Source organism: Tenrec ecaudatus, chromosome 18, assembly GCF_050624435.1.
Source record: "Tenrec ecaudatus isolate mTenEca1 chromosome 18, mTenEca1.hap1, whole genome shotgun sequence".
NCBI classification, from domain to species: domain Eukaryota; kingdom Metazoa; phylum Chordata; class Mammalia; order Afrosoricida; family Tenrecidae; genus Tenrec; species Tenrec ecaudatus.
This window is the reverse complement of record NC_134547.1, coordinates 6,371,708-6,399,545: the sequence shown is the minus strand read 5'-3', so window position 1 is coordinate 6,399,545 and position 27,838 is coordinate 6,371,708. Positions and strand designations below refer to the sequence as shown.

At 53.1% G+C, this 27,838-nt stretch overlaps 1 protein-coding gene across 1 annotated transcript; it reads right to left on the bottom strand.

Annotated features, from left to right (window-relative positions):
• Positions 1 to 5,070: 5,070 nt before the first annotated feature.
• VSIG10L (V-set and immunoglobulin domain containing 10 like) lies at positions 5,071 to 16,625 on the bottom strand. Its single transcript, XM_075537860.1, has 10 exons — positions 16,586 to 16,625; positions 15,798 to 16,484; positions 13,831 to 14,124; positions 13,449 to 13,733; positions 11,787 to 12,041; positions 9,764 to 10,042; positions 9,213 to 9,509; positions 7,430 to 7,543; positions 7,029 to 7,171; positions 5,071 to 6,197 (listed from the first exon to the last, which is right to left on the bottom strand). The coding sequence occupies exons 1-10, from the start codon at positions 16,623 to 16,625 to the stop codon at positions 6,129 to 6,131; spliced, it is 2,463 nt and encodes an 820-aa protein (XP_075393975.1). The 3' UTR covers positions 5,071 to 6,128.
• Positions 16,626 to 27,838: the final 11,213 nt, after the last annotated feature.

Below are 27,838 nucleotides of genomic sequence, written 5' to 3'. Positions count from 1 at the left end.
CCCCGTTGTTCTTGTTGCTACATACCATGGAGTTGTCTTCAACTCATAGCAGCCCTGGTACCCCTGAACGAAGCACTGCCTGGTTCTGTACCATTGGTTCCAACGTTTGAGCCCACTGTTACAGCCCCCCGTATCAATCCACCTAGTCGGGGTTTTCCTCTTTGTCGCTGGTCCTCCAATTGACCCAGCATGACGCCCCTCCAGGGGCTGGTCTCTCCTGACAACGGAATCAAAGTGCAGGAGACAAAGTCTCGCCTTCCTTACATATAGGAAGCATCCTGGCCGCGCTCCTTCCAAGACGGGTAGGATTTTAAATCACTGGAGTGGTGGTTGCGTGATGGGCTCCGACCGAAGAACAGTTAGCTGCGAGGACTGCGCAGGACGCAGCGGTGTTCCGCCTTGCTGTACATGGGCCCGCCGTGAGCTGGGACTGGCCCAACGGCACCTCACACCCAACAACCATCAAGAGGAAACAAAGATGTTTGGCCGAGCTGCCGTCCTCCGGAAAGGAACAATGAACGCGGCGAGAACGGCTTGTGTTGTTGAACAAATAAATACGCTAGGTCCGTCTCCGCAGGATGTGAGTGAAAGTTATTTTTCAGCTTAGTTACCGAGCATAACTGACATTTCCAGAGTTATTTAAGCACTCAACTAGCCATGGTAAGCCCCATAGCGTCTTGGCTTAATGCTGATGTTTTATGGGAAATACACTTGAAGATGATTCTAATAGACTGTGAGAAGCATGTTTCACTCTTTCTAAGAATTTTGCCGATTGTGACATCTAGATCTACCAGCCAAACAGGTTTTGATACTATCTACTGGTTGATGCATACAAGCCCTGGTAGCATAGTGGTTACGAATTGGGCTGTTAACTGCAAGGTGAGCAGTTCAAAACCACCAGCCCCTTGTCAGGGGAAAGACAGCACTGGCAAATAGCTGGAGTCTAAGAAACCCACAGGGGCAGGCATACCTTGTCCTATAGGCTTGCTATGACCTCACATTGACTGGATGGCTTTTTGGTTACTGGTTGTGTGGCAGTTACATAATATACTGTCAACTTGAGCAAAGGGGTGGAGTCTAGCCTGTCAATCAGGTCATAGCTAATGGGGCCTCTGTGTGGGCATGGCCTCCTGAGGATTCTGGGAACTCCTTTCCTGGAGGTGGGACACACCCTCTCCCTTCCAAACAATCCTATTGACAAACCACATGGAGCTACACTGACGCTGATGGAGCCAGAGCCCTGGAGCTGGAGGAGCCGCGTGGAAACCTGCATTCAGCATCACTGTATACGCTGCATGAGTCTGAAGAGGACTTTATAGACTAGTATCGGACATGTGGCCTCGTATCAGACTTATGGACTTGATCTGGACTGGGATGTTTTCTTAATGTACAATTGCTCTTGTATATAAAGCTCTTTCTTATACATAAATGAGTGTCTATGAGTTTGTTTCTCTAGTCAACCTGGGGACTAACACAGGTTGATTCGCTCACTCATTCATTCATTCATTCACTAGTGCCCAAACCCCGGAACTCCACTGGTTGATTTAATCATCCCATTCAAGACAGTTAACACGACACAAAATTAAAACAACAATAAAACATTATACAAAATCAACAGCATCATTCCTTTTTTCTATAACAAATCCTCACTGCAAATCTGACATTTTCAAACAAAAGCTCTCATTTGACCAACCAGGTACACACTTCAACTTCCATAGACAAAATGATTGTTGGCATGAAACCATTGATATTAAAACTGAAATGGAACACTGGAGTTTGGGAAGCTGTTCACCAGGCCTTTCTTCCTGGGTGCCTCTGAGTAGACAAGGACAGCACACCTTTCAGTTAGAAGCTGAGCATTTTAGTCATTTGCTCCACCCAGAATTTCTATACCACAGACCACAATGGCAAAGAGTCCTCTGAGCACAGTGTAGAGACAGGGACTCAGGAGAGACAATCATGGGGGTCTATGCCTCTGTGGTAGTTACGTAATTTGAGACCAGTAAGGGTGAAGGGTTTAGCCTGTCAATCAGGTCTCAGCTTGATGACCTCATTTGGAGGCACCACAGAGATAAATAGCTCACTGGTGGCAGACACAGGCTCACTTCCTGGGAGATATTCCTGCTGATGAGACACATGGAGCTACCCTAGAGCCCTGGGCTGGATAAGTCGTGTACAGACCCCTGCCAGCACTGAGATGCTTACAATGCCGATGGGTCCTCAAGACTTCTCATTCATTGGCCTGTGATCATCTTGCATTCGGCATCATTGCATGTGTTGCATGAGTCTGAAGAGGACTTTATAGACTGGTATCAGACATATGGGCTAATACCGGACTTATAGATTTGATCTGGACTGGGCTGGGATGTTTCTCAATATACAATTCCTCTTGTATATAAAGCTCTTTCTTATACACATGAGTGTCTATTAATTTGTTTCTCTAGTCTACCCAGACTAACACAGGCCCACTCCTATGAATTTTCCCTCTTTCCCCAGGCCTAGGACACCCCTGCTTCCCTGAAAACTCAGTCTGAGGCAAAAGAAAATGCCACACTTCCATGGAACAAAAATATCCAGAGGTCCTTTTGGCTGTAACCAGGCTGAGGAATGAACCTCCATTGGTGTCAAAAAGGGAGATGCCTTTTTTACATCTGGCCATCTGTGGAGAGGTCAAGCGGGGAGAACACATTTGGGAGTTTCCTGTTTGTGAATAAGAGGGGACTCCAAGAAGTTCATGGGATGGATGAACCTGTCGGGACAGCAAGTAGAATAATGGGGCTTGTCGGGAGGGGGGTACACTGGTGGTGGTAGGATAAAACGAAGATGAGGTCAAGAAGTCCATGTAGAAAAAGAATATTTGGCAGCTGAGTGTGGTAGCAATTGTACAATTCTACTTGACATGACTGAAATATGGAGTGACATATGTGGTAAATCCCAACTAGTAGGCCTCAGGTAGAAAATGTTTTGGAAATGATGGTGGCAACCTATGTACAAAGACACTGGATACAATGGATGCATCGAAGGTTACAAGAGCAGTAGGAGTCCCCAATAAAATGATTTAAAAATAAGAGTACATAAAATAAGATGGAAATAATAATGAAAAAGAAGTTCATGGGGGCAAAATGGAACAAAGAGATCGTGGGGTTTCCCCACAAGGTTTTTGGAACCCCCTTGTATTTAAATCCACGAGTGTGAACAAGATCAGGTAGAGGGGCTACCTGTGAGCCGACTCCCACAGCTCTCTTAACACCGACAGGTCTGGATGAAGGACAAACGGGGTTGTCTTCCCTAATGCCTGCGCTAAACGAAAAATCAGCTGTCCACGCCACCGTGAACGGGTTGGAAAGAAATCAAGCACCCTCATTGGACACCTGTGGGAAAACACAAATTTGGGCATGCTCAGACCAAAGCCGAGGTTGAAGTCAACCTTGGTATACCCCTTAGGCACCAGCAACATGACCTCACACAGGTGCGACTAAAGTCAGCCAATAAGATCGACCAGTACCCTCAACCACGCCTTCCCAGTCAGTGGGGCTGGGAGGAGATAAAAGCAGATCCTTTCTCTCTCTTTCTGTGCGAGCAGAGGGTGAGATTGCTCCTGCTCCTCTTCTGGTGTTCTTTCCCCATGTTTTTCCACACTCCCCAGAAACTGCCATTTTCAGCTAAGAACTTTCCTATGGCCCCCTGCCATGCATCCCAGAGATGGGGCATATTTTTGAGACTATAATAACTGAGACTTCCCTGTACCTTATCAAAGTCATTTGAATGTACCAAAGTGCTTCTGAGGCGGGGATTCTTTCAGCATTGCAAAGCATGAACCGAGGGAAGCCAATTTAGAAACCCAACAAGACTGAGAGGCTGAAGAGAGACCGCATGGGGGCCGGTGCAAATGGTCTGCACAGGACTGCTAATAGAAGGGTTGGCAGTTCAAACCTATCCAAAGGGACCATGAAAGAAAAGGCCTGGTGACCTTCTACATCCATTCAGACTAGAGTCGAGAAAACCCTATGGGGCAGCTTTACATGGTAATGAATGGGTTTGCCCCGGGTCAGAATCAACTCACACACACACACACACACACACACACACACACACACACACACAAAACCTCGCATTAAGGAGTCTGGGAGACCTTCACGTTTGTAGGTTGGAAATGCTTTCCAGTCACATTCTCCTAAGTAAAATGTATTCCCCTCAATGTCCCCCATAATAATGCCAATTTTGAAGTGCTGTTTGCAAGCACATGGTCCCTCTCTATACTCTTAAAAGTCAACTGCTTGAAATCCATCTGCCTAGAGCAGTGGTTCTCCACCTTCCTAATGCTGCGACCCTTTCCTACAGTTCCTCATATTGTGGTGACCCCCCCAATCATACAATTATTTTCATTGCTACTTCATGACTATCATTTTGCTACTGTTATAAATCATAATGTGAAAATCTGATAAGCAGGATGTATTTTCCTTTTGAGAAATTGCACATATTAAAGCATAGTGATTAATCACCAAATACTATGTAATTATGTATTGTGAAATATTTATGTGTTTTCCGATGGTCTTAGGCGACCCCTATGAAAGGATCGTTCGACCCCCAAAGGGGTTGCGACCCACAGGTTGAGAACCGCTGGCCTCAAGGTTGTCTGCCTTTAAAAGCAGTCACACCATCTAACCTGAAGTAGGGCCCACTCCCTTCTGATAGGGTCATACATTGTCCCCCTGGAGAAGAGCTGAAAGTCACCTAAGGTCAAGCCACAGTCTTAGCTCTAGAACCCGCCCATCTTGTTACACGTATGGACCTTCCTGTCACATGTATGCCTCTAGTACCTCCCCTTCCTCCTGCGTGCACACCCCTAGCTCATCCCCCTCCTGTTACATGTATGTGCCTCTAACACTACTCCTTCCTGTTACCTCTGTGCTGACTGTGGTTTGCATGCCTGAGATTCTATCAAGCGGGAGTGAATACCTTCATCTCTCTCTCTCTCTCTCTCTCTCTCTCTCTCTCTCTCTCTCTCTCTCTCTCTCTCTCTCTCTCTCTCTCTGGTCCTGGTCGCCAAGGAAGAGGGGAGCCCTTGCATACCTTGTCTCATATCTCTTTAATGTACCCCTCAATCACACAACTGCCTCTTAGAACCCATCCAGATGTGGGGCTGGATCCCACACGCCAGAGTAGCCTGGAGAGGAAGCGCCGAGAGAGGAGCTCACAGGGGCTGACAGAGGACAAATGGCTGAGGAGGTCCCGGTGAGGTGTATGGAAAATACCGGAAGGACAATGGGCAGCCGTAGAAAATAAAAATCAAACTCCCTGCCATCAAGTCAATGCTAGGACAGGGTAAAACTCCCTGCCATCAAGTCAATGCTAGGACAGGGTAAGCCGCTGCAGTGAGTTTCCGAGATTGTAACTCTTTAGGGACTAGAAAGCCCCATCTTTCTTCCATCAGTGGGGATGGTGGCTTTAAAGACTTTGACCTTGAGGATGGATCACAGCCCAATGCATAACCGCTATGCCACCAGGGGCGGCCCTGGAAGGGGTGTGAAGAGAAAAGGGGTCAGAATCTGATCTTTTTAGATGAAGAACTTGGGTGACAAAGGCTTGACCCCCACCCCTGACCTCTCCTCTGACAGCTGATGTGAAGAGCCAACCGGATGGACGCCATCCCAGGTCCTGGGCATCTCCAAATGGACCTCTCAGTACTTCTCTCCTATGGATGTGCGACGCTCTGTCTTTGCTTTGGGGTTGTGTTCGAAGGCTCTTTGGGGACGAGAGAAAACTGGAGCCGGGTGAGGGAACGATGAAGGCACAGAGGACGTCTCAAGGTGGCTGGGCTGCCTCGCCGGCGGTAAGAGAGACAGACAGCCCCGTGTTGCTGAGGCACAAATGGCGCCATCTGCTAGCTTTAGGATTGTGCGAACCTACCCCGCTGTTATAGGTGCGCAAGAATCTCTCCCAAGCTAGGAATCTCAGCCCCTTGGTTGATGGAGTGGTGAGACAAGGACCAGAAGTGCCCCTGGGTGGTGTTGCGGGGGGCGCCCAACCTTGTGTAATTGGGCGACAAGAAGTCCTGGCTCGCTGCTGCGGCTGAAACAGGAGATCCTGCCCACAACGCATGCGGTGCTACACAGGCACAGGTGCGCTCACACCTGTGTGGCAGCCCGCACGGTCTTCACCGGACCGGGACAGATTATTGCGCCGGGGTCGCTGGCCTGGAAAGGAGAGCAGGAAGGGTGTCAGCAGTTAGCCCGGCAGGGTTCTCCCACCCGACCTAACCTCTTCCAGCTCGCAATTCAGAAATGACTGGCTTTGCTGCGTTTGGAAAGGGGACAAATAATGGGGGGTGGGGGGTTAATTTCACAGGTGACAGCTTTTTATGGGGATAGTGGAAATGAATGCCATCCTACTTTGGAGAGAAAATGAAGAATCAGCCCCAAGTTTTTGCTGGGGGATGGGGAGGTCCAATCGCATTCTTCTTGGAGGAAAAAAACTAGAATCCACCCTTCTTTTAAAATTCATCAAAGTCAAAAGGGAAGGCTTGCCTACCTCTTACATTAGAAACAAAAACAACAACAAGCAAAGAAGGGAGGGAGGGAGACTGAGGGGAAGGAAAAGGAAGTAAGAGGAAGGGAGGGAGGAAAAGGAAGACAGGAGGAAATGAGAAAGTTTGGGTAGGTAGAGAGATACAGAGATGATAGGCTGGTAGATAATGATAGATAAGATGAACATGTGGATGGGTGGGCAGATGGTAGATAAAATAGGTGATAGAGCTACACAATAGATAAGATAGACAGGTGGCTGATAAAGAGATGTCCAATAGGATAGGTAATAGATAAGATGGATGGAAAGCAAATGGAAGAACAGATGATGGACAATACAGGCAGATAACATAAATGCATCGTAGGAAGGTAGAAAGGGTAATACTTCATTGCTTTGCAGACCATGAAGTAAAATTGGAGAAAATTCAAAGTATCTCATCACCCGGACTTTAAAAAATCATTGGGGGTGTGGGGGGTTGCGGAAATTGGGGTACCAACACTCACTTGGTAGGTCCTGGCTGGACTAGGATCCTCCATGGGGACTTTGAGGGCCAGAGACCGGGGGGTCTCCACTTGGGTCACACTCCCCTTCTTCTTCTTCTCCCTTAGGAAGACCACCGGGGGCCTCTTCATTTTAAGAGTTGTTCCTAAAAAAATAATAATAATAATTTTTTTTAAGTCTTTCCTGTGAAAGCCAGTGGAGAGGAAAAGACACGGAAAAACATGATTGGCTGGTGAAACACGCTCCCAAAGGAAGCTCAGCCAATGGCAAGGTAGAGCCTGACTGATTGGCTGGTATGGAGATGAGGAAAGAGACGGACCACCTAGGCCTGCGGTGATTGGTTGATCAGGTGTCCCATGGACTGGGGCCCGCCCAGATGGCACAGCCCCCAGCCCTCACTCACCAGGAAGGTGGCACAGGCAGCAGACACACAGGACCAGAAGTGCCACAAGGAGCGCCAGGCCCAGTAGGGAGCCTAGAACGATGCCAGCGATGGCCCAGGGACCCAGGGTGGGACCTAGAAGAGAGAAAAGGGGGAGCCAGGAGTGCATCCAAGTTTTCTAAGCTTTAGTTTCCTTTCCCTTCCTTCACCAAGGACAGCAGACCTCCTGTCCCTCCTCTCCCATGATGCTGGAATCTGGGTTGCTCAGGTGCCTGGCCCTTTGCTAGGTGCTGGGGACCCAAAGGTGGGCAAAACCAGCAAGATACCTATCCTCCCTGGCATTCATAGGAGACAGGAAGTCGGTCAGGTAACTGAGCAGCTTGATTACAAAGTTGCAGAGTGCTAAGAAAGGGGGAATGTGCTATGATAGAATCAGAGCAGAGGTAATATTTGGAACAGGTGGTGAGGAAAACACCCTGTGTGCTACGGATTGAATCGTGTCCCCTCAAAACGTGATTGTTGGGTGCTGTCGAGTCTGCCCTGACACATGTTGTATCACAAAGCAAAACACTGCCCGGCAGGCAACATCCTCACAATTCACAATTGTTCCTAGGTTTACCAAGCATGACCTCCCCGTCCTCCTCCTGGGACAGGTCCGTCCTGACAATGAGTCCGAAGTACGTGAGATGGAGTCTCGCCATCCTTGCTGTCAGGAGCATTCTGGTTGTAATTCTTCCAAGACAGGCCTGTTGGTTCCTTCGGCAGTCGGTGGCACTTTGAGGATTCTTCCGCCAGCACCATGATTCAAATGTGCCCATTCTTCTTAAGCCTTCCTTTCTCAGTGACCAACTGCCACGTGATAGGGGGCCATTGGAAATACCAGGGCTTAATTCAGGCATACCTTAATCTTCATCCTTGCTTTTCCACCCTGTGCAGCAGATCTGTCTGCCCCAGTGCTCTGATTTGCTGCTCCGGGAGCACTGATTGTGGATCCCAGCAAGACAAGATCCTTGACGACTTCAACCTTTTCTCCATGTCCCCATAATACAGCCTAACCTCAACACCCGTGGAAAGGGGCCTCGGTGGCATCGTGGGCTACGCATGGAGCTTACTAACTGCGAGGTTGGCTGTTCAAATCCACCAGCTGCCCCTCGGGAGAAAGATGAGGCTGTCTGCTCTCAGAACCACAAGGTAAAGCCTTGGAAACTCACAGGCCGGGCGGTCCTGCCCTGTCCCAGAGGCCCGCTGTGAGTCGGAATGGGCTGGAAGGCTGTGAGTTTGGTGATGATTAAAGTATCAGTCTGAGGCTTCGACACTCTGCTTCCTAAAGGTCCGGCCACAGTTCTCCATCTTCTCAGGCAGGGTCACCATGAGACAAGGTCAACGGGACAGCAACCAACCCACAACAGCAGAGCCACGAGAGGGCATGAGATCACACAGAAGAAAAACAAAACCAACAAACAACCCCACGGTCAAGGAACCATCAGACTCAGAGGGGCCCTGTAAGGACAGAGTAGAACTGTCCCCCCAGAGGCAGATGGCTTCCCCTCTCCCCTACAGAGTGAGTGGGTATGAATCTCCCACCTTCCTCCTGTTAGCAGCCCAGCGCTTCACCCGATGCGCTACCGGTGCCCTACTGAAGAGAGAAGCAGGTGGAAAAAGAGATATAGGCGCCAAGCCTGGAGGTTGGGAGAGGAAGGGGAGCCAAGGAAAACAGACTCGGACAGAGTGGTTTGCTAGAGGGCCAGGGGTCTGGTGGGGTGGGGTGGGGATGGGGAGCCGCCAGCCCACTGCCCCAGCTTACCGGCCTGGTAAACCCGGCTCTGGGAAGGCATCCCCGACTGGCCTGCCAGCTTGGGCAGGATGCGCAAGGCCCAGGCCCCAGAGCTGCGAGGGGGCAGGGGCAGCACAGCCGAACGTTCCCGAGGCCCCAGGATGAGCAAGGAGACCCAGTTCACGTAGGAGGTGGCCCTTCCCAGGTCAGGACCCTCTGATCGCGCCTGGATCTCAAAGCTACTGATGAGCGCCCCACGATCCACGTCCCAGGTCAGCACGGCTCCATCGCGAGCTCTCTGTAGCATCCAGGAGGAGATGGAGGGTCCTGGGAGAGGGGTGGGGCTGGGAGTCAGGACTACAGGGTCTGAGGGGGGAGTGCTGGGGGGTCAGGACTCCTGGTCTGAGGGAGGAGGAGTGCTGGGGGGTCAGGACTCCTGGTCTGAGGGAGGAGAGGCTGGGGGGTCAGGACTCCTGGTCTGAGGGAGGAGGATTGAGGGGTTGGACTGTGGGGTTGGTGTATGGGTTGAGGGAGAGGGAGAGGGGCGCCTGGACTCCTGGGTTGGAAAAGACATTGCTCACCAGTGAGGGTGATCCGGTCACCGTTGGCTCCCAGTGCTCCACTGCACAATACCGAGTAGTTTCCTAGGTCCCAGTCCAAGCTGAAGTTGCCAATGAAGAGCCTGCGTCCATCTGGGCTGACCCGCAGGCGGCCTCCGCCCCCAGGAGCCAGGGGCCGCCCCTCCCGGGCCCAAGATGCTCTGGAGGGCGGGTGACATCCTGAGGCCTCCAGCACCACCTCTGCCTCCCCTGACCGCATCTCTTCCACCTTGGGGTGCAGCAACACATCTCGGGGGGCCTCTGCAGGAGGGAGAGGCTCAGTAAGTCAGTCAAGCCCCACCGTGGACTTAAAGGAGGGCACGGTGATTAAAAAGCCTTGGTGATGTAAATGGTTACACTGGCCTGCTAACGTAAGGTCAGCAGTTCGAAACTACCAGATGCTCTAGGGGAAAGAAATGGGCCTTTCTACTGTAGAGAGTGACAGTCTCAGACACCCACAAGGGCAGTTCTCCCCTGTCCCAGAGGATGGGAAACTGAGGACCCAGAAGAGAGTGCAGGGACAAATTCTTTATACTCTCATGCTTAAGGAACCCTGGGAGGCCAAGGTTCTGGGTAGAGGGAGGCCTTCACACTTGTGAGTTGGAGATGAGTCCCAATCACATTCTCATGTTAATTGCCACAATATCCTCCCATCATCTTGCTGCCTTAAAGTGACCTCTTACAAGCACAGGGCTGAGTGCGAGCTGGCCGGCAGCTTTATCTACAGGAGCAGACATGTTGCTATCGCTCTCCCTGCTCAGGGGACAGTCACTCCCCTTACCTGCCCCCAGCACTGGTGTTAGGTTACTCCTCCAATGACCTCCAATGACTCAGAGACCTCTAAGGTTACAGTAGAACCCACTTTGTCATGTATGTGGTTACCTGTAATCAGGAGGGCTTGCAAGCCCCAAGACTATATAAATTGGTGTAAGAATACATTCTTTCTCCTGCCCAGACCTGGTTCCTGATACCATGGAGGAGGTGAGCACCCCAAAACTTTTACCTCTTAATTTCTTCCCTTCGATTAAGTAACCTTCCCTTAGGGCTCATCCGGATGTGGGCTGCATCCCACACTACAGGGTCGCTATGCTTGGGCATCAACTCGATGGCCGTGAGTTTGGTTTTTCAGTCTTGGTTAGTGGCCCAGTGGGTTAGGCATTGGGCTCCTAACCTCAAAGTTGGCAGTTCAAAGCTTCCAGTCACTCCAAGGGAGGAAAATGAGGCTGTCTGCTCAGGACAGTTCTGCTAGGGAACAGTTGGAATTCTGTCCTGTCGGGCTGCTGTGAGTCAGTCGGTGAGTTTGGTGTGGGATTTGCTTTAGTGGCACAGTGGTTCAGCACTTGGCTGCTCACTCAAAGGTTGGCCATTCTGGCTGGAACCCACCTGGGGCTTTGTGGAAGACAGAGGTGGCAGTCCGCCTTTGTGAAGACTTGAAACACACAACCACAATGGCAAATCCAGGGCCACCGAGTCGATGCCGACTCATAGTGAATTTACATGGGGTTTCTCAGACTGCTAATCTTCACAGTATCAGACAGCCTCAGCTTTCTCCCGTAGAGATGGTGGTGGATTTGAACCCCAGATCTGGTGGTTAGCAGTCCAACGTTTACTACACAGCTGGAGCATGAAGATTTATTTAGAGCCTTGGAAATCCTATGCGATAGTTCGGTTTCAGGACCATTGAGTAGATTCTGACGCCCAAAGACCCTATAGGACAGGGTAGAAGTGCCTGCGTGGATTTCTGAGGCTATAAATCTTTACAGGGCTCGAAAGCCTCATCTTGCTCCCCTGGAGCAGCAGGTGGTTTCGAACTGCTGACTTTGACGTTATCCATCCAACTCATAACCCACTGGGCCACCAAGGCATCGATATGGCAGTTCTACTCTGTCCTATAGGGTGGTGAGTTGTCATGTGCCACAGTGGGTTTGGAAAGGAACCTTCCCAGTGGGTCAAAAGAAAAGTCCCTGCTCCCCCTCCCCATGCAAACAAAGCGCCCCCCCCTCACCTGGGATGATGGTGCAGGTGCGCGTGGCCATCAGGTGATGCGCAAGGCAGGTGACAGGGACGCCGCTGAGCCGGGGGTGGGCAGGGACTGATGCCAGGAGCGTAGAGGGCACTGGTCCCGCTCGGATGCCCTGAGGGAAACCCTGGAACTGTATGGAGGCTGCGGGGACCCCGCCAAGCCACGAGCAGCGGAAATGGAGGTTGCGGTCACCTGGGCCCCCTTCCACTGAGCACTGTGGGGACCCAGGGGGCAGATCTGCAGAAAGAAAGAACGAAAAAACATTACGGCCTCTCTCCCCTTTCTCCTCGCCCCTCACCCACCTGACCCCGCCCACTTATGCGTTGGGCCCCGCCCAATTGCCTTGCTGATCCAGCCTCCTTTGCCCAAGGGCTCCCTTTCCTAAGCTGGCCGGCTGACCACAGCCCCACTGACTGCCCCTAGCTAAGTCCCCCACACACCGCCTCCTCACTCACTGATTTCTTTGCTTCCAAAGATAGCCCTACCCTTCCCCATCCGGCCCCACCCCTTTTTCCAGGTTACTCCACCCCTTCCTGGATCCCACCACAGGGAGCCTGTCCTTGCTGACTCCGCCCCTTTCCCCAGATGTGACTGCCCTTGTGGGTCACGCCCCTTTCCGGATGACCCCGCCCCCTGTCTTGCATCTCGGGGGGCCCCCTTTCCATTTCATTATCTGGCCTATGCAACTTTCTAATTTTCATTCATTCAACTCTGCTGCTTACTCGGTTGCTGTTTTGGGCGCGAGAATCTCCTCCCATCCCGTGCTAGCCCCGCCTCCTCCCCGGGCAGCCCCGTCCCTTGCTGACTCCGCCTTTTCTCCTGGGCATTACACCTGTTTTAAAGAAACTCCCTGCTTACCGCCCCTCTCCGGGATACCCGCCCCTTCCCGCTGGCCCCGCCTTCTCTCCCCGGCGCACCTGCCCTTCCTGCTTCGTCACGTCTGCTCCGGTCTCTGGGCCCTCCTGGCGGATCTCTCTCCTTCCTGTGAGCCCCTCCCCTTCCCTAGGTATTGCTGTCCTCCTTGCTGACCCCCGCCACCTCTCCTAGCCACCTTTGTCCCTTGACGCGCCTAGGTATCGGGCCACGTGTCTCCCTGAGCCTGCCCATCTCTCCGGGCATCCAAGTCCTTTCTTTTCGGGCCCTGTCCACTCTCCTGACCACTTCATCACTCTTGCTCGCCCCGTCCTCTCTCCGGGTCACACTTCCCGCAGGCTCCAGGTATCCTGCAACCTTTCTGGCCCACCCTCTTTCCCTCCGGCTCATCCCCCACCCCCCACCTTCCCGGGGACCAGCTCCCTCCCTTGCTGGCCCTGCCCCTTCTCAGGTGGCTCCTCTTCGGGTTCCCACGCCTCCCTGTTAGCCTGGAGCTCTGGCGGTGCAGCGGTGAAAGCGCGGGGCTGCTACTGCTACTTTTAAAGTGGGTTTGGTCAGCTCCAGCCCAGCCGCTGGACGGTCGGCTTCCCTAAACCGGATGGGCCCGTTTCACTTTATCCTGCTGGGCTGCTGAGTGGGGTTCGGCTCCACAGCAGGCAATTTGGGGGGTTGGGTAGTTGGCGCTTCCCTGCCAGGACCCCAGGCACCCATCCAGCGGCGCTGCAGGTAGCCCCACACCCCTCACGGTGGCCCCGCCCTGACCGCGCCCACCTGCCACGGTGAGGTTGAGCAGCGAGCGGCGCCGGCTGCCGGTGCGCGGGTTCGCGGCCAGGCAGGCATACGCGCCGGCGTGGCCCGGCCCGACCGCCGGCAGCAGGAGGCGCGGGCCGGCGGGCACGGCGGCCTCGGCGGGGTCGGCCAGGCTCCAGGCGATGTCGGCGGGCGGCCGGGAGGCGGCGCTGCAGCGCAGGGTCACGTTGCTGCCGGCGGTGACGTAGAGGGCGGGGGTGGTGTCGCGGTCCGAGGAAACCGCGATGGCCGGCGGGTCCGGGCCGTCTGGGTGCAGAAGGGGGTGGGGTTAGCCGGGACCCGCCCAGAGGGCCCCTGCGACTTTCGTTCCTCCGTCCCCAGCCCGAGAGGTCCCCCCACTCACAGAAGACGCTGACGTTGGCCGCCGCCTCCGAGTGGCCGAACGGGCTTCGGACGCTGCAGGTGTAGCGGGCATGGTCGCTGCGCACCGGGCGCCGGATGACCAGCTGGTCGTCCTTCGCGAGGACCCGGGGCGGCTCCGCGCCCTCTGCGTCCGTCGCCGCTAGGGGGCGACCGTCGCGGCTCCAGCTCAGCTCCCCGTGCCCACGTCTCCACCCCACGCAGCGCAGACGGAGTTCGGCCGCGCCCTCCTCGGTCTCCGGATCCCGGGGCTGCACCTCCAGCTGGGGCAGGGGCTCTGGGAGAGAAAGGACCCGCTCGGGTGTCCTGCTCCAGCTCCCACCTCACCAGGTCACGCCTCCCCCAAGTCCAACGTCCATCAAGCACCCATGCCTTCTGCATCCCTACCCATGCCTTCACCACCCTGGGCAACCTTAGGATCGGGATTTGCATTGGGCTGCAAACCACAAGGCCAGCGGTTCAAATCTACCAGCTGTTCAGAGGGAGAAACACGGGGCTTTCTACTCCTGTACGGTTTCATTCTTGAAAACCCACAGGGCAGTTCTACGCTGTCCTATAGGGTGACTGTGAGTCGAAATCAACACGATGGAAGTGAGGTGGGTTTGGGTTTTCAGTAGAAGCTCCCTGGTGGCGCAATGGTTAAAGTGCTTGGCTGGCAAGGGCCGAAATCTACATCCTGCTTTGGTGAGTCGCTCCAAACCAAACTCACTGCCATCGAGTGGATGCCGATTCGCAGGGTAGGGCTGTCCCTGTGGATTTCGGAGGCTGTAACTCTTTTATGGGAGTAGAAAGTCCCATCGTTCTCCCGCAGAGCTCCTTTTGTGACAAGCTAGTGGGGTCTTAAAAAGAAGGTGTGCTAGTAACTGCAAAGTTGTCAGTTTGAAACCACGAGCTGCTCTGTGGGAGAAAGAGGAGGCTTTCTACTCCCGTAAAGAGTTATCGTCTTGGAAACCCATAGGTCCCAGTTATATTCTGTTCTATAGCGTTGCCATGAGTCAGAATCAACTCGGTAGCATTGATGTTTTTTGGGGTTTTTTTTTTTTGTGGTAGTGGTGGTGGGTTTTTTGTTTTGCTTTGCTTTTGAGGGACCATCTAAGGTGCAACTACTTCCTCCCTTCTACCCCTACCCGCCCTGCCCCCCCACTAATCAGGAGCAAAGAAAAGGAGGAAACCAAGGAAAATTAGCCCAAAGCACTCATGGACCACACCATCCACAGCCTCCACAACTGTGAGACCAGAGGAGCTAGATAGTACCCGGCACCAACCTTCCCATGAGGACCACCATGGAAGGGCCTGGGCAGGGTTGGAGAAAACACTCAACCGAATTCAACACCATAAAAAGCACCAGGTTATTGGTCCCATAGAGACAGGCAGGACCTGGGGCCCTTAGAGTTAACAGTCTCGGAAACCCACTGGGGCAGGTCTACATGGTCCTATAGGGTTGCCATGAGTCAGAACTGACTCAGTGGCAGCAAGTGTAGTTTTCTGGGTTTTGTTTTTGGTTGGTTGGTTGGTTGCTAACTGCACGGTTGGCAGTTCAGACCCACCAGCAGCTCCTCACAAGCAAGCTGAAGCAGTCTGTCACTGTAAAGATGAGAGCCTCCCCTGAAACACCATGTGGGAGCCGCTGTACTCAGTCCTGCAGGTCTCTGTGAGTTCGAATCCCCTCCAGGACCGTGGCTTGCAGGCCCTTTGTGCACACTACTCCTTCTGGAAAAAGGATGGGGTCATGGGTTGTGTGCTGGCCTGCTAACCACAAGGTCAGCAGTTCAAAACCCCATTGGTCGCTCCTCAGCAAAAGATGAGTGCGTTTTACCCGGAATTCCAGTCCTGGAAACCCACTGGGGCAGTTCTATCCTGTCCTACAAGGGTCGCTGTGAGTCAGAATCGATTCGACGGCAGTGAGTTTGGGGGTGGGGGATGACCAAAGGTCTCCCAGCGTCCACTTACCATACACGCCCACTGTGAACTCACGACTCTGCCGGGAGACCCCAGCCCGGATGACTTCGGCTGTGTAGACCCCAGAGTCGCCCAGCTGGGCGGATGCGATTTCCAGACTGCCTCCCACCCGGTGGAATCGCAAGCGGTCTCGGTAAGCAGGGTCCAGGCTGATGAGCGGGGCCCCGGGCCCCAGGCCTCCGGCCGCCAGCACCGTGGAGCCGCGGCGCCAGACCACCAGTGGGGCTGGGGGCCCGGGCCCGGGGGCGGGGACCAGCGGGAGCTGGATGGTAGTGCCTACCAGCACCGCTAGGGGCCCGCCAACTTGATGGGGGGAGATGGGGGCTGGGTGGGCTTCCAAGGGGACACCCAGCTCCTCCGGGAACACTTTGTAATCGGCGGGGCCCTGAGGGGCGACATCCGATGCCGCGAGGACAGGCCCGTCGCCTTTGGCAGGTGCTTGGGTCCCGATTTCGGACGTAGTGTTCTCAGGGAAGGTGGGAGCCAGGCTCTCCGCAGGGAATTTCCACATTGGGTCTTCGACTGCAGACACATTGGCCCACAGGGAACCCGACAGGCCTGGGGTGCGCAGGGCCTCCGACCCTATGGGATCCTTGGAACCTGGGGAGCGATCCAGAAGTGACCATCTGGTGACCTTGCTGGAAGGCACTCGCCAGCCCGCGCCCTGGGAAGAGCTTTCTGGGGCCCAGGAGGAGAGATGGGATCCCAGGGCCCCGATTTGGGAGGCTACAGAAGGGACAGAGGCTGCTGGGAAAGGGGACCGATGGGGGCAGACTCACCCAGGAGTGCAAAGAGCAGCAGGAGCCGCGAGGTGTCCATGGTGCTGGCCGCACCCGCGGGGACACTGGCAAGAGACCCAGGGCCTGTGCTTGGCCCTGATGGGCAGGACGAGTCGGACAGGCCGGGTAGCTTCCTGGGCGGGGAAAGGGAGCCTGGCCCAGCCAAGGTGCAGGAATCCCCAAGCCCATCCCGTGGCTGAGTGGCCCACCCCACCCCTCCGCACCCCCGCAGCAAGCCTTCATCAGAGGAAGGCGAGAACTGAGCCGTGGGTGTGGTAAGAGTAGTAGTTAGCAGGTGCCCCGCAGACGCCGGCTGATGGAGTAGAACTACTCACCTCGGGTTTCCTTGACCGGGACATTTGGCGTGATTCTGCCTGAAGAAGGACATGCCTGGGAAGAATGCCCCTTCAAAGTGGGCGTTCCTATGCTTTGGCCAGAGGGCCTCGCTCAAACAAACAAACAAACAAAACAAAAAGTGAAACCTCCCTGCTATCCTGCTGGATCTGACTCAGAAACCCCACGGGGCAGGCTAGAACTGGCCCCTGTGGGTTTCAGAGATGGCCGCTCCTCAGGAGAGCAGAAATCTCACCTTTCTCCATGGAGCCGCTTGGCGGTCTTGAACTACTAACTTTGCAGTTAGAGGACCCAACAGCACGGCCCACTGTGCCACCATGAGGACGCTGTGCTCACTAAAGTGGACGGTAGGCAAAACGAGGGAGACCCACCCAACGAGATGGTTTGGCGCCGCGGGCCCCTACAGAGCAGCGACTGTTAGGAGGGTGGGGGACCAGGCGGTGTTTCTTTCCCTTGGACAGGGGGTCACTCTTGGTTAGGCCAACTCAGTGGCATCTGGTGACCATCTGAGACCGGAGGGGACTGCTAAGTCACTGGGTATGTTAGAAAGGCCAGCCCTTCCAGTTAGCAGCCAAGCGTTTAATCTTGGTGTCTCCAGTGCTCCCTGAGAACTGAGTGCCTGCCTGGAAATGTGGCAAAGCCATGAAGACTTCCTGGAGGAGGAAGAGGTGGCCTTTTAGAGAGCTCATCCCGTGCTGGCCTCACCTCTGGCTTGCTCTCCTCCCTAGGCTCCTGTCCCCACCCTGCAGTGGCCGAGATGCTCAAACCTTAACCCTACTCCTCTGCTGCTCCCAATCCTTCCTTGGTTCACTGTCTCCCCCAGGACCCAGTCTCAAGTGACCATCTCCAGGCCAGGTGTCTCTCTGCCCACCCAGGGCTGCTTTCCCAGGTGGGCCCCTTCCCCTCTAACCCAGCCATCCTCCTGGGCATCCCTTCTCCAAGACAGGTTCACAATCTCAGCCAGATGTCCTCAGTGCAATTTGCTCCCCAATCCCTGAGATCGCCATTCCTCAGGCCCCTGTACCCCTCTCTCTGTCCTCATGCGCTTGCCTCCACCCCCTGAACCCCAAGGGTCTTTCTATATCCAGAGCTGACCCTGCCTTGCCATGGCTCACACATTTCCCATGGCTCCCCAGAGTCCTCCGGAGAAAGTCCTCATTCCTCAGCGAATAGAATAGGTTCCCAGATGTATTTGGTCCACTCCCCACTTTTCAGAAAACAAATGAATCACTCAGTGCCTCTCCCCAGCCCCGGCCAATTACAAATGTCTGTGCTATGTCCCATAATCTAGGATAAAGGGTTGTTAGGTGCTGTTCCGACCCATCAAGACCTGGTGAACAACAGAAAGAAACACTGCCCGGTCCTGCTCCATCCACCCAATGGTGCTTGTGTTTGAGCCCACGGTAGCAGCCACTGCGTCCGTCTGTCCAAGGTTTTCCTCTTTTTCGCTGCCCCTCCACGTTACCAAGCATGATGTCCTTCCCCAGGGAGCGGGCTCTCGTGCTAACATATCCAGATGTACTCTGAGACAAAGGCTTGCATCCTTGCGTCTCAGGAGCATTCTGACTGTGCTTCTAAGGCTGACTTGTTGGATTTTTGCAGCCCATGGGGCTGTATCACATGCACTTGGGAGACATTGGCCTAAGCCTTGCCTGGCTTACACGCACCCGCTCCAGCCCCACTCCTGGCAGTACCTGGCACCTGCCCTTCCCATCACCTCCCAGCCTTCCTAGGCCTGGAATGATCTAGCTGGCTCCCTGCCCTCCTCCAGGCCGGTTACCACAACTTGTCCTTCAGGTCTCACGCTAATGAGAACAATCACCGTAATTGCTGGTTATCAACACCGGAACCAGGCTGTCTGCTTCCCTGGCAGCTTCTGGCGGAAGCCTCCCAGAGGTTCCAACCCACCAGCCAACAACCCCCCCCCCACCCCACTCCACCCTCCCCCCCATAAAGAATTAACAAAACAAGCTGCCCTTGAGTGGATGGCAACTCATAAAACCCCTATAGGGCAGGGTACAACGGCAGCGGCTCCCTTTGAGTCTCTGAGTCTGTAAATGCCCCAGCTTTCTCCCAAGTGTGGGAAACTAAGGTCCGGGAAGAGAGTGGACGTGGACAAGTTCTTTATTCTCATCTTTAAGAAGCCTGGGAAGCCAAGGTTCTGGGTGGAGGGAGGCCTTCACACTTGTGAGTTAGAGATGAGTCCCAGACACATGCTCATCACTGAGGTGAATCCCCACCATGTCCTCTCATAATGGTGCTACCTTAGAATGACTTCTTAGGAGCCGCATGCCTGATTGCTATCGGCTGGCAGCTTTATCTACAGGAGTAAACATGTTGAAATTGCTCTCCCTGCTCAAGGCCAGTCACTCCCCCTTTACCTGGACCCAGCACTGGTGTTAGGTTACTCCTCCAATAAACTCAGGGTCCTCCCGGTTAGGGTACGACCCACTTTGTAACTTCAGGTGTCTGAGCAAACTAAAACATTGTGTTAAGCCCCGGTGACGGTTCATTTTATATGCCAACATGGCTATGCGGTTACCTGTAATCAAGGGGGCTTGCATGCCCCGAGACTATATAAATTGACGTAAGAATACATCTTTTCTCTCCCACTCAGACCTGATGCCAAGGAGGTGAGCACCCCAAAACTTTTGTCTGCCTCTTAATTTCTTCCCTTCAACAACCATCCCTTAGGCCCATCGGGATGGGGCTGGATCCCACACCAAGGAGTCGCTGGTAGTTTTGAACTAATGACCTTGTGGATGAGGCCCAACTCATGGCCACAACACCACCAGGGCTCTTCTGTAAAGAACTAGTCTTGGAAACCCACAGGGACATGTCTACGCTGCCCTATAGAGTCACTACGAGACGGGTCACCTCATGGGGGTGGCTTATGAGGCAGAATGAGGAGCCCCGGGGGGTGTAGTGAATTCCTGGTTGGACCTCTAACCACAGGCTCAGCAGTTTGAAACCACCAGCAGTTCCAGCGGAGAATGATTAAAATTTCTGCTTCCATGAAGATTTAGAGATTCAGAATCCCCCCTCCTCACCCCCAGGGGCAGTTCTCTCCGGTTGAAATGTGTCCTAACAGGCTCCGCGGCGGTGAGTTTGGGTAGGTTTTTTGGTATAGTGGAACACACCCTCCTGGAACCCAGCTGCCATGTGGTAAGGAGACCCAAACAGTCCGGAGGAGAGGAATCATGGCCCCTACTCAAAAGCCCTGGCTGACACCTCCCCACCCCCACCCCAACCAACTCCCGCTTTCCAGCTCTGTGAGTGAACGGTCTTAGAAGTCTATCTGCTGGCCCCACTCAGGCCGTCCTGACTGCGGTTGGGGGCAGGAGCAGCAAGCTCTTTCGGCTCAGTCCCGGCCGAGTTCCAGAGTTCGGGGCAAAGTAAGACATTGTGCTAAGTCACTGGGATGGTTCATTTCATATACCAACATGGCCGTGCTCTGGTCCCCAAGCGTTTTTTTTTTTTTTTTTACCAAACATTATCCTAGTTGCTGGCCCCATCATGTAATGTGATTATGTAATATGATGTAATGATATCCCGTAACATCATCTCATGTAAGGTAAGCAAACTAAACAATCAGGTGAAAAGGGAATTCCTTAGCAGAGGTTGGGGGCCTTTTTTTTCTGCCAAGGGCCATTTAGATGACAATCACATCATTCTCGGGCCACACTGGTCCAACATTTGGGGGATGCAAAGACTGCTCCCCAACTTGCCGCCCCCAAATATATGTTAGACATAGGACACTGCTTGCAACTAATGGTAAATGATGTCAAGTTACCTCCCTGAAGACCCAGCCATCCAGAGCAAACAGACACCAAGGTTTCTCCCACAGTGGATAGTGTTCATTCCCTGCTGTGAGGGGCAGTGGATGGCTGCCCCTGAAAGCTTAGGCTAAGTAAAGTCTCTGGCTCAAGGGCAATCAAGGTTAGGCCGCCATCATGAATCAAGGATCCGCCCATCTTGTCACATGTATACTCTTAATCCCTCCTCTTCCTATAGTGTGGACACCCCTAGATTGTCCCCTTCCCATTACTGTATTACCTATAGTACAACCCCTTCCTGTGACGTATGTCTACCTGTAATCAGGGGCTTTCATGTCCCCAAAAGATATATAAGCCTTGGTTAGCAATAAATCTCTCTGTCTTCTGCCCTGTACCACCAAGTGAGGCTTAGGGGAGCATGCATCCATGAAATGTGTCTGACTCCATTAGTTCACTCTCTCTCCTATCGCTCGTGCTCTCTATGACTGTACTATAATCTTTACTTATTATCGCTGTACAATTGCACCTACTGGACCCGTGGTGATGTCTTAGGGGCTAGCTCCCCTGACAAACATTTAATGAACTCGCCCCAACGTGGTGGCTGAAACTGCTTCTCCTTGGGGAGGTATGGGATGTTAGTTGGCATTCTTGATTTTTCAGGCCAGATTCTCCCCACCCCTGGCTTAAGGGTGTGTAGCCTGCTTGCAAGCGGCAGCGATTTGGGCAGAAATCACTCTTTCTCCATCACCCTCTTGACTGTGTATCCCAGCCTTCAGATTCCAGGGTGCAAGCCTGCTGGTGTCTCCAGTCTTCCACCTGGCCAGTGATCTTGGACATACCAGCCTTGCAATTATGTGAGCCGATTCCTTGAAATACCTCTCTCCCCCGTTGGTTTTCTCTAGAGAATCCTGACAGAAAGCAATCCACCTGAATAGCATGGTTAAAGCATTGTCTATAGAGGGGAGGATTCCTGGATATGCGTTGGGCTGCTAACCACAAGGTCAGCAGTTTGAACCATGGGAGGAAGGCTTGGCTTTCTACTCCCAGTTGGCATTGACTGGATGGGCAGTGAAGTTTGTTACCTGGCAACAGAACACCAGAACAGCTGTTGCCCAACGCCATCGGACACCGGAGGAGACCGAGGCTGAGAGTCGTAACTTGCTTAAGATCCTCACAGAGCCAAGGATTGGTGTGGTAGTGACATAATCTGGTGTCAATGTGGGAAGGAGTGGAGTCTAGCCTGTCAATTAGGTCGCAGCTTGATGACCTCATTTGGAGCACCACGGAGATAAATAGCTCACTGGAGGCCAGATACAAACAGAGTCTCTCTGCTTCCTATTCCTGATGACAAGACACATGGAGCTACGCTAAAACCCTGGAGCTGGAGGAACCACTTGGAGACCCACGCCAGTGATAAGATGCTTCCACCACCACTGGATCCACAAGACTTTCCGCCCCCTGGCCTGTGATCTTCCTGCATTTGGCATCATTGCATGTGTTTTGTGAGTCTGAAGGGTAATTATAGATTGGTATCAGACATATGGGCTAATATCGGACTTATGGACTTGATCTGGACTGGATTATGATGTTTTCTCAATATTCAGTTGCTCTTGTACATAAAGCTCTTTCTTATATACATATGTCTATGAATTTGTTTCTATAGTGAACCTGGACTCACACATCTGGCCAAGCTGGGATTAGAACCCAGGGTCTGGGGGTCCCAATCCCATTCCTTTAACCACTACTCTATCTTCCTTAGCAGAGGTGGGGGTCCTTTTTTCGGCCAAGGGCCATTTGGATATCTATCACATCACTCTCGGGCCATGCTGGTCCAACATTTCATGAACTCACTCCCTCTGCGACGGCTGTAACTGCATCTCCTTGGGGAAGCGATCCCCAGCTGCCTGTCCCTGATACACTGACCTCCTGAGCCCCTGTCCTTGGGAACACCAGGTTTCAAAAGGGCGTGGTGGAGGCATCTTACCTCTGACTTCACAAGGAGCAGCAGCAACAGCCTCGGCGGGATTCCTGTGAGGCGGAGCTCACGCCCACACCTCTTCACTGGCTCTGTCGCCAATCCTGACACCAACTGTCCCTCCCCAGGCACCCTTGACTCGCTCCTGGGTGTGGTCACTCATTGTCACAGTCGCACAGAACTCAGAAAGGTCCTACTCACAAGTAGTAGGGGAGTAACAGGCTACAATTCAGGATCAGACCTGACTCAAGATACAGTTCTTCAGTCGGGACAGCTTCGGGAAGGCTTTCCCCGCTTTGCCCCTTGGCCTGACCTCTATCCAGCTCTGGGAAGTGTTATAAAGCTCTTACCCTCTGCCAGTCAGTGCCCGTGGGGGCACCCCATCTACCAGGAAGTTTCCTTCCCAAAGGTGCTTGAGGAAATGGTAAGGGTGGTGGTGGAGGGGAGGGGGCACATCTGAGCAGGCCCAAGGGCAATGGCTACAAGGCAGACGTCAGCCGTGCCTCCACCTTCCACCCTTCTTTACCCTACTCTGTCACGGCACCAACCCTCAGTCCCGTGGCCGGCCCTCTACTTCTCTGCTGGGGTTGATGATGCGTGGCAGCGGCCACACTGAACTCAGGATGCTGGGGGCTGATGAGGGGAGTGGACAGGTTACCACAAACCAGGATGCGAAAACACTACGGACACAGGCATTTGTCCACCGCTCTGCCTCTTCTTAGTCAAGATCAGCCATAGACCAGCCATGCCTCTCTCTCTTTCAGCCAAGGCCAGCTCTCTCTCTCTCGCTCTCTCTCTCTCTCTGCCAAGACCAGCCATGTCTCTCTCAGCCAAGGACAGCCACCTCTCTCTCAGCTAAGAGCAGTTCTCTCCCCCTCCACCCCCCCACCCCCCCATACTCCTCTCTTTCTCTTGCTCAGTTCCTTGGCCTCTGGCTTGTTCCACAGGCCAGTAAGCCTCTTGCTGTCTCTGCCCTCCCTCCTCCATGTATCAGCCTCTGCTGCCTTTGTGTCTTGAGCACCTTATTACAGTCCCAAAGACAGCGCTTAGAGACCAGTGGGCTTCTGCCCTGGGGCAGCGCCCTTGCAGTCTCCTGAATTGTCTTCCCTAGTATGTGGTTAGGAATCAGTCTGCTGATGCTTGAGGGCGTTTGGGTCTCTAAGCTTCCCAGGTGACTAGGCCAGCTTCTTCCAGGAGCCTAACATACTCCACGAGCCAGAGTCTTTTAACCAATTTATTCCCACAGGCATTCACACATAACACTAGCAAGTTAAGAAAAACCAGGTAAGACTTGCCAGCAAGAGTGAAGGAAGGAGAGCTCTGCTCTGTTGCAGGGGTCAGGAAACCCCACCCCTCTGGCTCTTAGCTGGATTTTCACACGTTTGGGCCAGGGAGGGGAGTGAAGTCATAGGGTTGGTGGTGGGTGTGCAGTCCAATTACGGGTGCAGCCTCAGTGGTTCAGTCCGATAGCCTTGAACTCTAGCCCGTTGTTGACTTCTTTCTTCTTGGTGGCCTCCTGTCAACCTTTCTCTTGTCCATGGGGACTCCATGGTGCAGGCTCTATTTGCTTTGTCACTTCAGGCCAGGATCTCCCCCCCACCTCCCCCACCAAGCTTTTATTTTGAATTGGATGAAGGTTTACAGAGCAAAACTCAGTTTCCCATTCCACGACTCATGCAGAGTTTGCTTCATGTCATGGATTACCTGCCAGGCAGAAGTGGGAGTTGGCAGGGCAGGCGAGTGAAAAGATACCTGGGGCTGGTGAAAATACTTCAAGGAGGCAGCGAGAGGCCAGGCCTCCCCCTCCCCTGGGGTGGCTTTCCAGGCCCAGATGCAGGAAGCTAAGGGCTGCAGATAACATTGAACATCGTTGCTTAGCCCCGGATTTGCAGACAGCAAAGTCCAATGGAAAATTCCCCAGTTACTCCCTCCCCTAGACCTATACACTCTCCACCTCTCACCCAGACAGGGGGATTTTGTGGGCCCCCAGCTGGGAACCCATGAACCTCACCTGGGAGCTCAGATGCTCCCACCCCTTTCTTTGTATTCCCCTCCCTCCTGGGTGGTGGCAACTTCTCTGGCCCTAATTAGGGGTCCATGAACCTCACTCGGAAGCTCTGAAATAAATCTTTAAAACTATTTTCTGCCCTTGCCTTCTCTCTCTCTCTTTCCATCGCCAAGTCTACCTTACTTTGCCATCCTCTGGTGATGTCCTTATCACCTATCCTGCCACCTTTTTGAATTCCCATTTCCATTTCTTCTTCCCTCTGATTCCTGCCTTCTGAAGTTTCTCTTTTGGGCAAGTGCTGTCCTTTTGATCTGAAACGGGTGATTATTCTAAGGGGTGTGCACCGCCCTCGTGCTATAGCTGGTGTTATTGTTGTAGTTATTGGGTGCCATCCAGTCAGCTCCGACGCATAACAACTCCATGCACAACAGAGCAACAGTAAGGGCCAGGATCTCCTATGCGCTCTGCTGGTGACTCTTCTTTCCTTCCAGGTGGTCTCAGGAGTCTCTCTGTTTCTGAGATGGTTTTATCTGTCAGGGGAGCCAGCCCTAACAAATCATCACAGGCCCGGCAGGCGCTATAGTATATAAAGATTATAGTAAAGTCATAAAGAATAAGAGAGGTAGGAGAGAAAATAAAAGAGTCAGACACATTTTATGGTGGTAGCATGCTCACCTCAACCCCACACGATGGTCCACGTGGAGATCCGGAAACCAGAGAGGAGGACGAGGAAGAGGGAGCAGGGTAGGAGGACAGGGGCAGGGGGGCGGGGGGCGGGGACGGGAGGAGAGGAGGCTGGAGGAGAGAGCATCTTTATTGTTTGGGGGCTGTTTGTAAGCAGCTATAAGACATGCATATTCAGTAATTACACGCGTCACAAGGTGGGATGGTCATCACAGTAAAGGCCCTGGGGCTCACAGGTGAGGAAGCCTATTAGCTGCATTGGGGGAAGGCATGAGGAGGGATGGGCACAGCAGTGGGAGGAGATAATCAGGGAATGTCTGACTCTACAGGGAGACAGAATCAACCATGCACTCACTTTGCGGCAGCAGAGCTGTTGGGGATGAGAACCCGCAGGAATGACATTTGTCACTTTCCCACGGTTATCTGACCTTCAGAGCAATGACCACACTGCCCAGCCCCCTCTACTAGACGGTCCCGCACCCTATTTGCACGGTCCCACCCAATCATTTGGTGGGCGTTAAGCAATCACCCTTCGCCTCATTGCTCAGCTCTCTCCACCCGAGCGTGGGTCGGTGAGCATGATCTTTGTGACCGCCTTGCTCTGTGGGCCAATCAGGAAGCCCCCATTGCGCCATCTCGGGCTGGTCTCCCGGCGCTGTGGCCACTGCTTCTTGCTGTCTTGCGTGCCGTGGCCAGTGGTGACAGCTCTCTGTCCACCCTGCCCCAGGGTCTAGGCAGAAGGGGACCCGGGTACAAAGGAAACACTCCACCAAAGATAAAAGCATTTGTGTTGTTTTGTCTTTTGGGGTTTGCTTTTTATTCTATTTTGGAACTTTTTATTGTGGGTCGGGTGAAGGCAAAAAAAAATCTGGTTTTGCTCCCATCTTTCATCCACATTCTGACTCAAGCCGTCCGTCCATCGGAGCCCCCTCAAGGGACCACCCTGAATCCTACTTCCTCTTCCTCGACTGACCCTCCGAGCTTTGTCCCTGGGGAAATGCTGCCCTTGGGATCTTCCCTGGCTGATGCGGTCTAACCTTGGCTGTTGCCCATTTGATTCAGGAACGAACAGAGCCTAAGGGAGGCAGAACTTCTTCTTCACTAGTGAGGCTAAGCTACTGTTCCACTTTAAGAAGTCTTTGGTTTAACGATGATCTCAGGGCTATAGTTCAGGTATATCATCCGACTTCCATAGTCGCAGAAAATCTGGATGCCTAGAAAATGCAAAATTCTGTTCCACATCTCCCTCCTCTTGATCAGAATTCTTCTGGAGAATCTTCCATTAAAGGTGTTCAGGAAGGGTAGCCCAGCCCCACCCCAATTGTCCGGCCTCCTGGCACAAGAGGCAGTTAGCCACACAGTTCAGTCCCTCTTCCCATCCCTGAGTGTCCTCCTTTCTCGTTGCTCACCGGGTTTTGATGGTTGCTCTGGTTGAGGCCTGGTGCTTGGAGGCCCCAGCAAACACCTCCAGGGTAAAGGCCCTTCTCCTCTCCACCTCAGTTGCGCTGGTCTCCAAGATAACAAGAGACACGGGAATGCAATGGCATGCCGTGGGAAATGTCTCCATGAAATCTGAGTAGACACTGGCAACTGGGAGCCTAATTTGATGTGTAAATGTTTACCCCAAACACAAGATGACTGCTTAAAAGCAAACAACAGAGGACTCCCTTTAGATGTCATTCCCTGGGCAAGGTCACAAGTCAAATATCCCACCTCCCGGTTCCCAAGTGCCCAGTGCTACCTTCATGACCGCATGTCACCCTGCAATATGGTCCCCTTTGACCATGTGTGGGGGACCAGCCCCCACCATCCAATGGGTCCAAGGGGCACTTGTGTCATTGAGGGGTAAAATTAAGGAGACACCAGACAAGATAAAGCTTGCCAGTGCTCACCTCGGGCACCGCCATGACTTCGGGAGCCAGGTCCGAGCAGAAAGAGAATATATTTCCAACCAAGGCTTTTATACACTCAGGAGGTGTGCAGGCCTCCTAATTACAGGTGACTCACGTATGTAACAGGCAGGGGTTGTATAACAGGCACAAGAGTAACAGGAGGACAACGAGCTAGTGGTGTACAGGCAGTAGGAAGGGGAGGCCCTAGGGCAGTGGTTCTCAATCTTCCTCACGCTGTGACCCTTTAACACAGTTCCTCATGTGTTGGTGACCCCCAACCACACCACTATCTTCATTGCTACTTCCTAACTGTAATTTTGCTACTACTATGAATCATTATACGCAGGATGTATTTTCATTGTTACAAATTGAACATAATTAAAGCATAGCGATGAATCACAAAAGCAAGATGTCATTATATGTTGTGAAATATTTATTTCTAATGACAAATCAATGACATTTTGTCTTGAAGCATGGTGTAGCATGGGTAACAGTCTTCACGCACGGTACTTGTATGTGGGCGTATCTGCATGTAGGCGGACCCGCCTGGAGATGGGTAGAGGC

Excerpts from the sequence above, each read along its gene's own strand:
- VSIG10L (XM_075537860.1), bottom strand. The coding sequence starts at position 16,625 with ATGGACACCTCGCGGCTCCTGCTGCTCTTTGCACTCCTGG. Across the intron at positions 14,125-15,797 it reads GTTCACAGTGGGCGTGTATG|AGCCCCTGCCCCAGCTGGAG; the intron begins GTAAGTGGACGC and ends TTTCTCTCCCAG. Across the intron at positions 9,510-9,763 it reads TGACCGGATCACCCTCACTG|GACCCTCCATCTCCTCCTGG; the intron begins GTGAGCAATGTC and ends CCCCTCTCCCAG.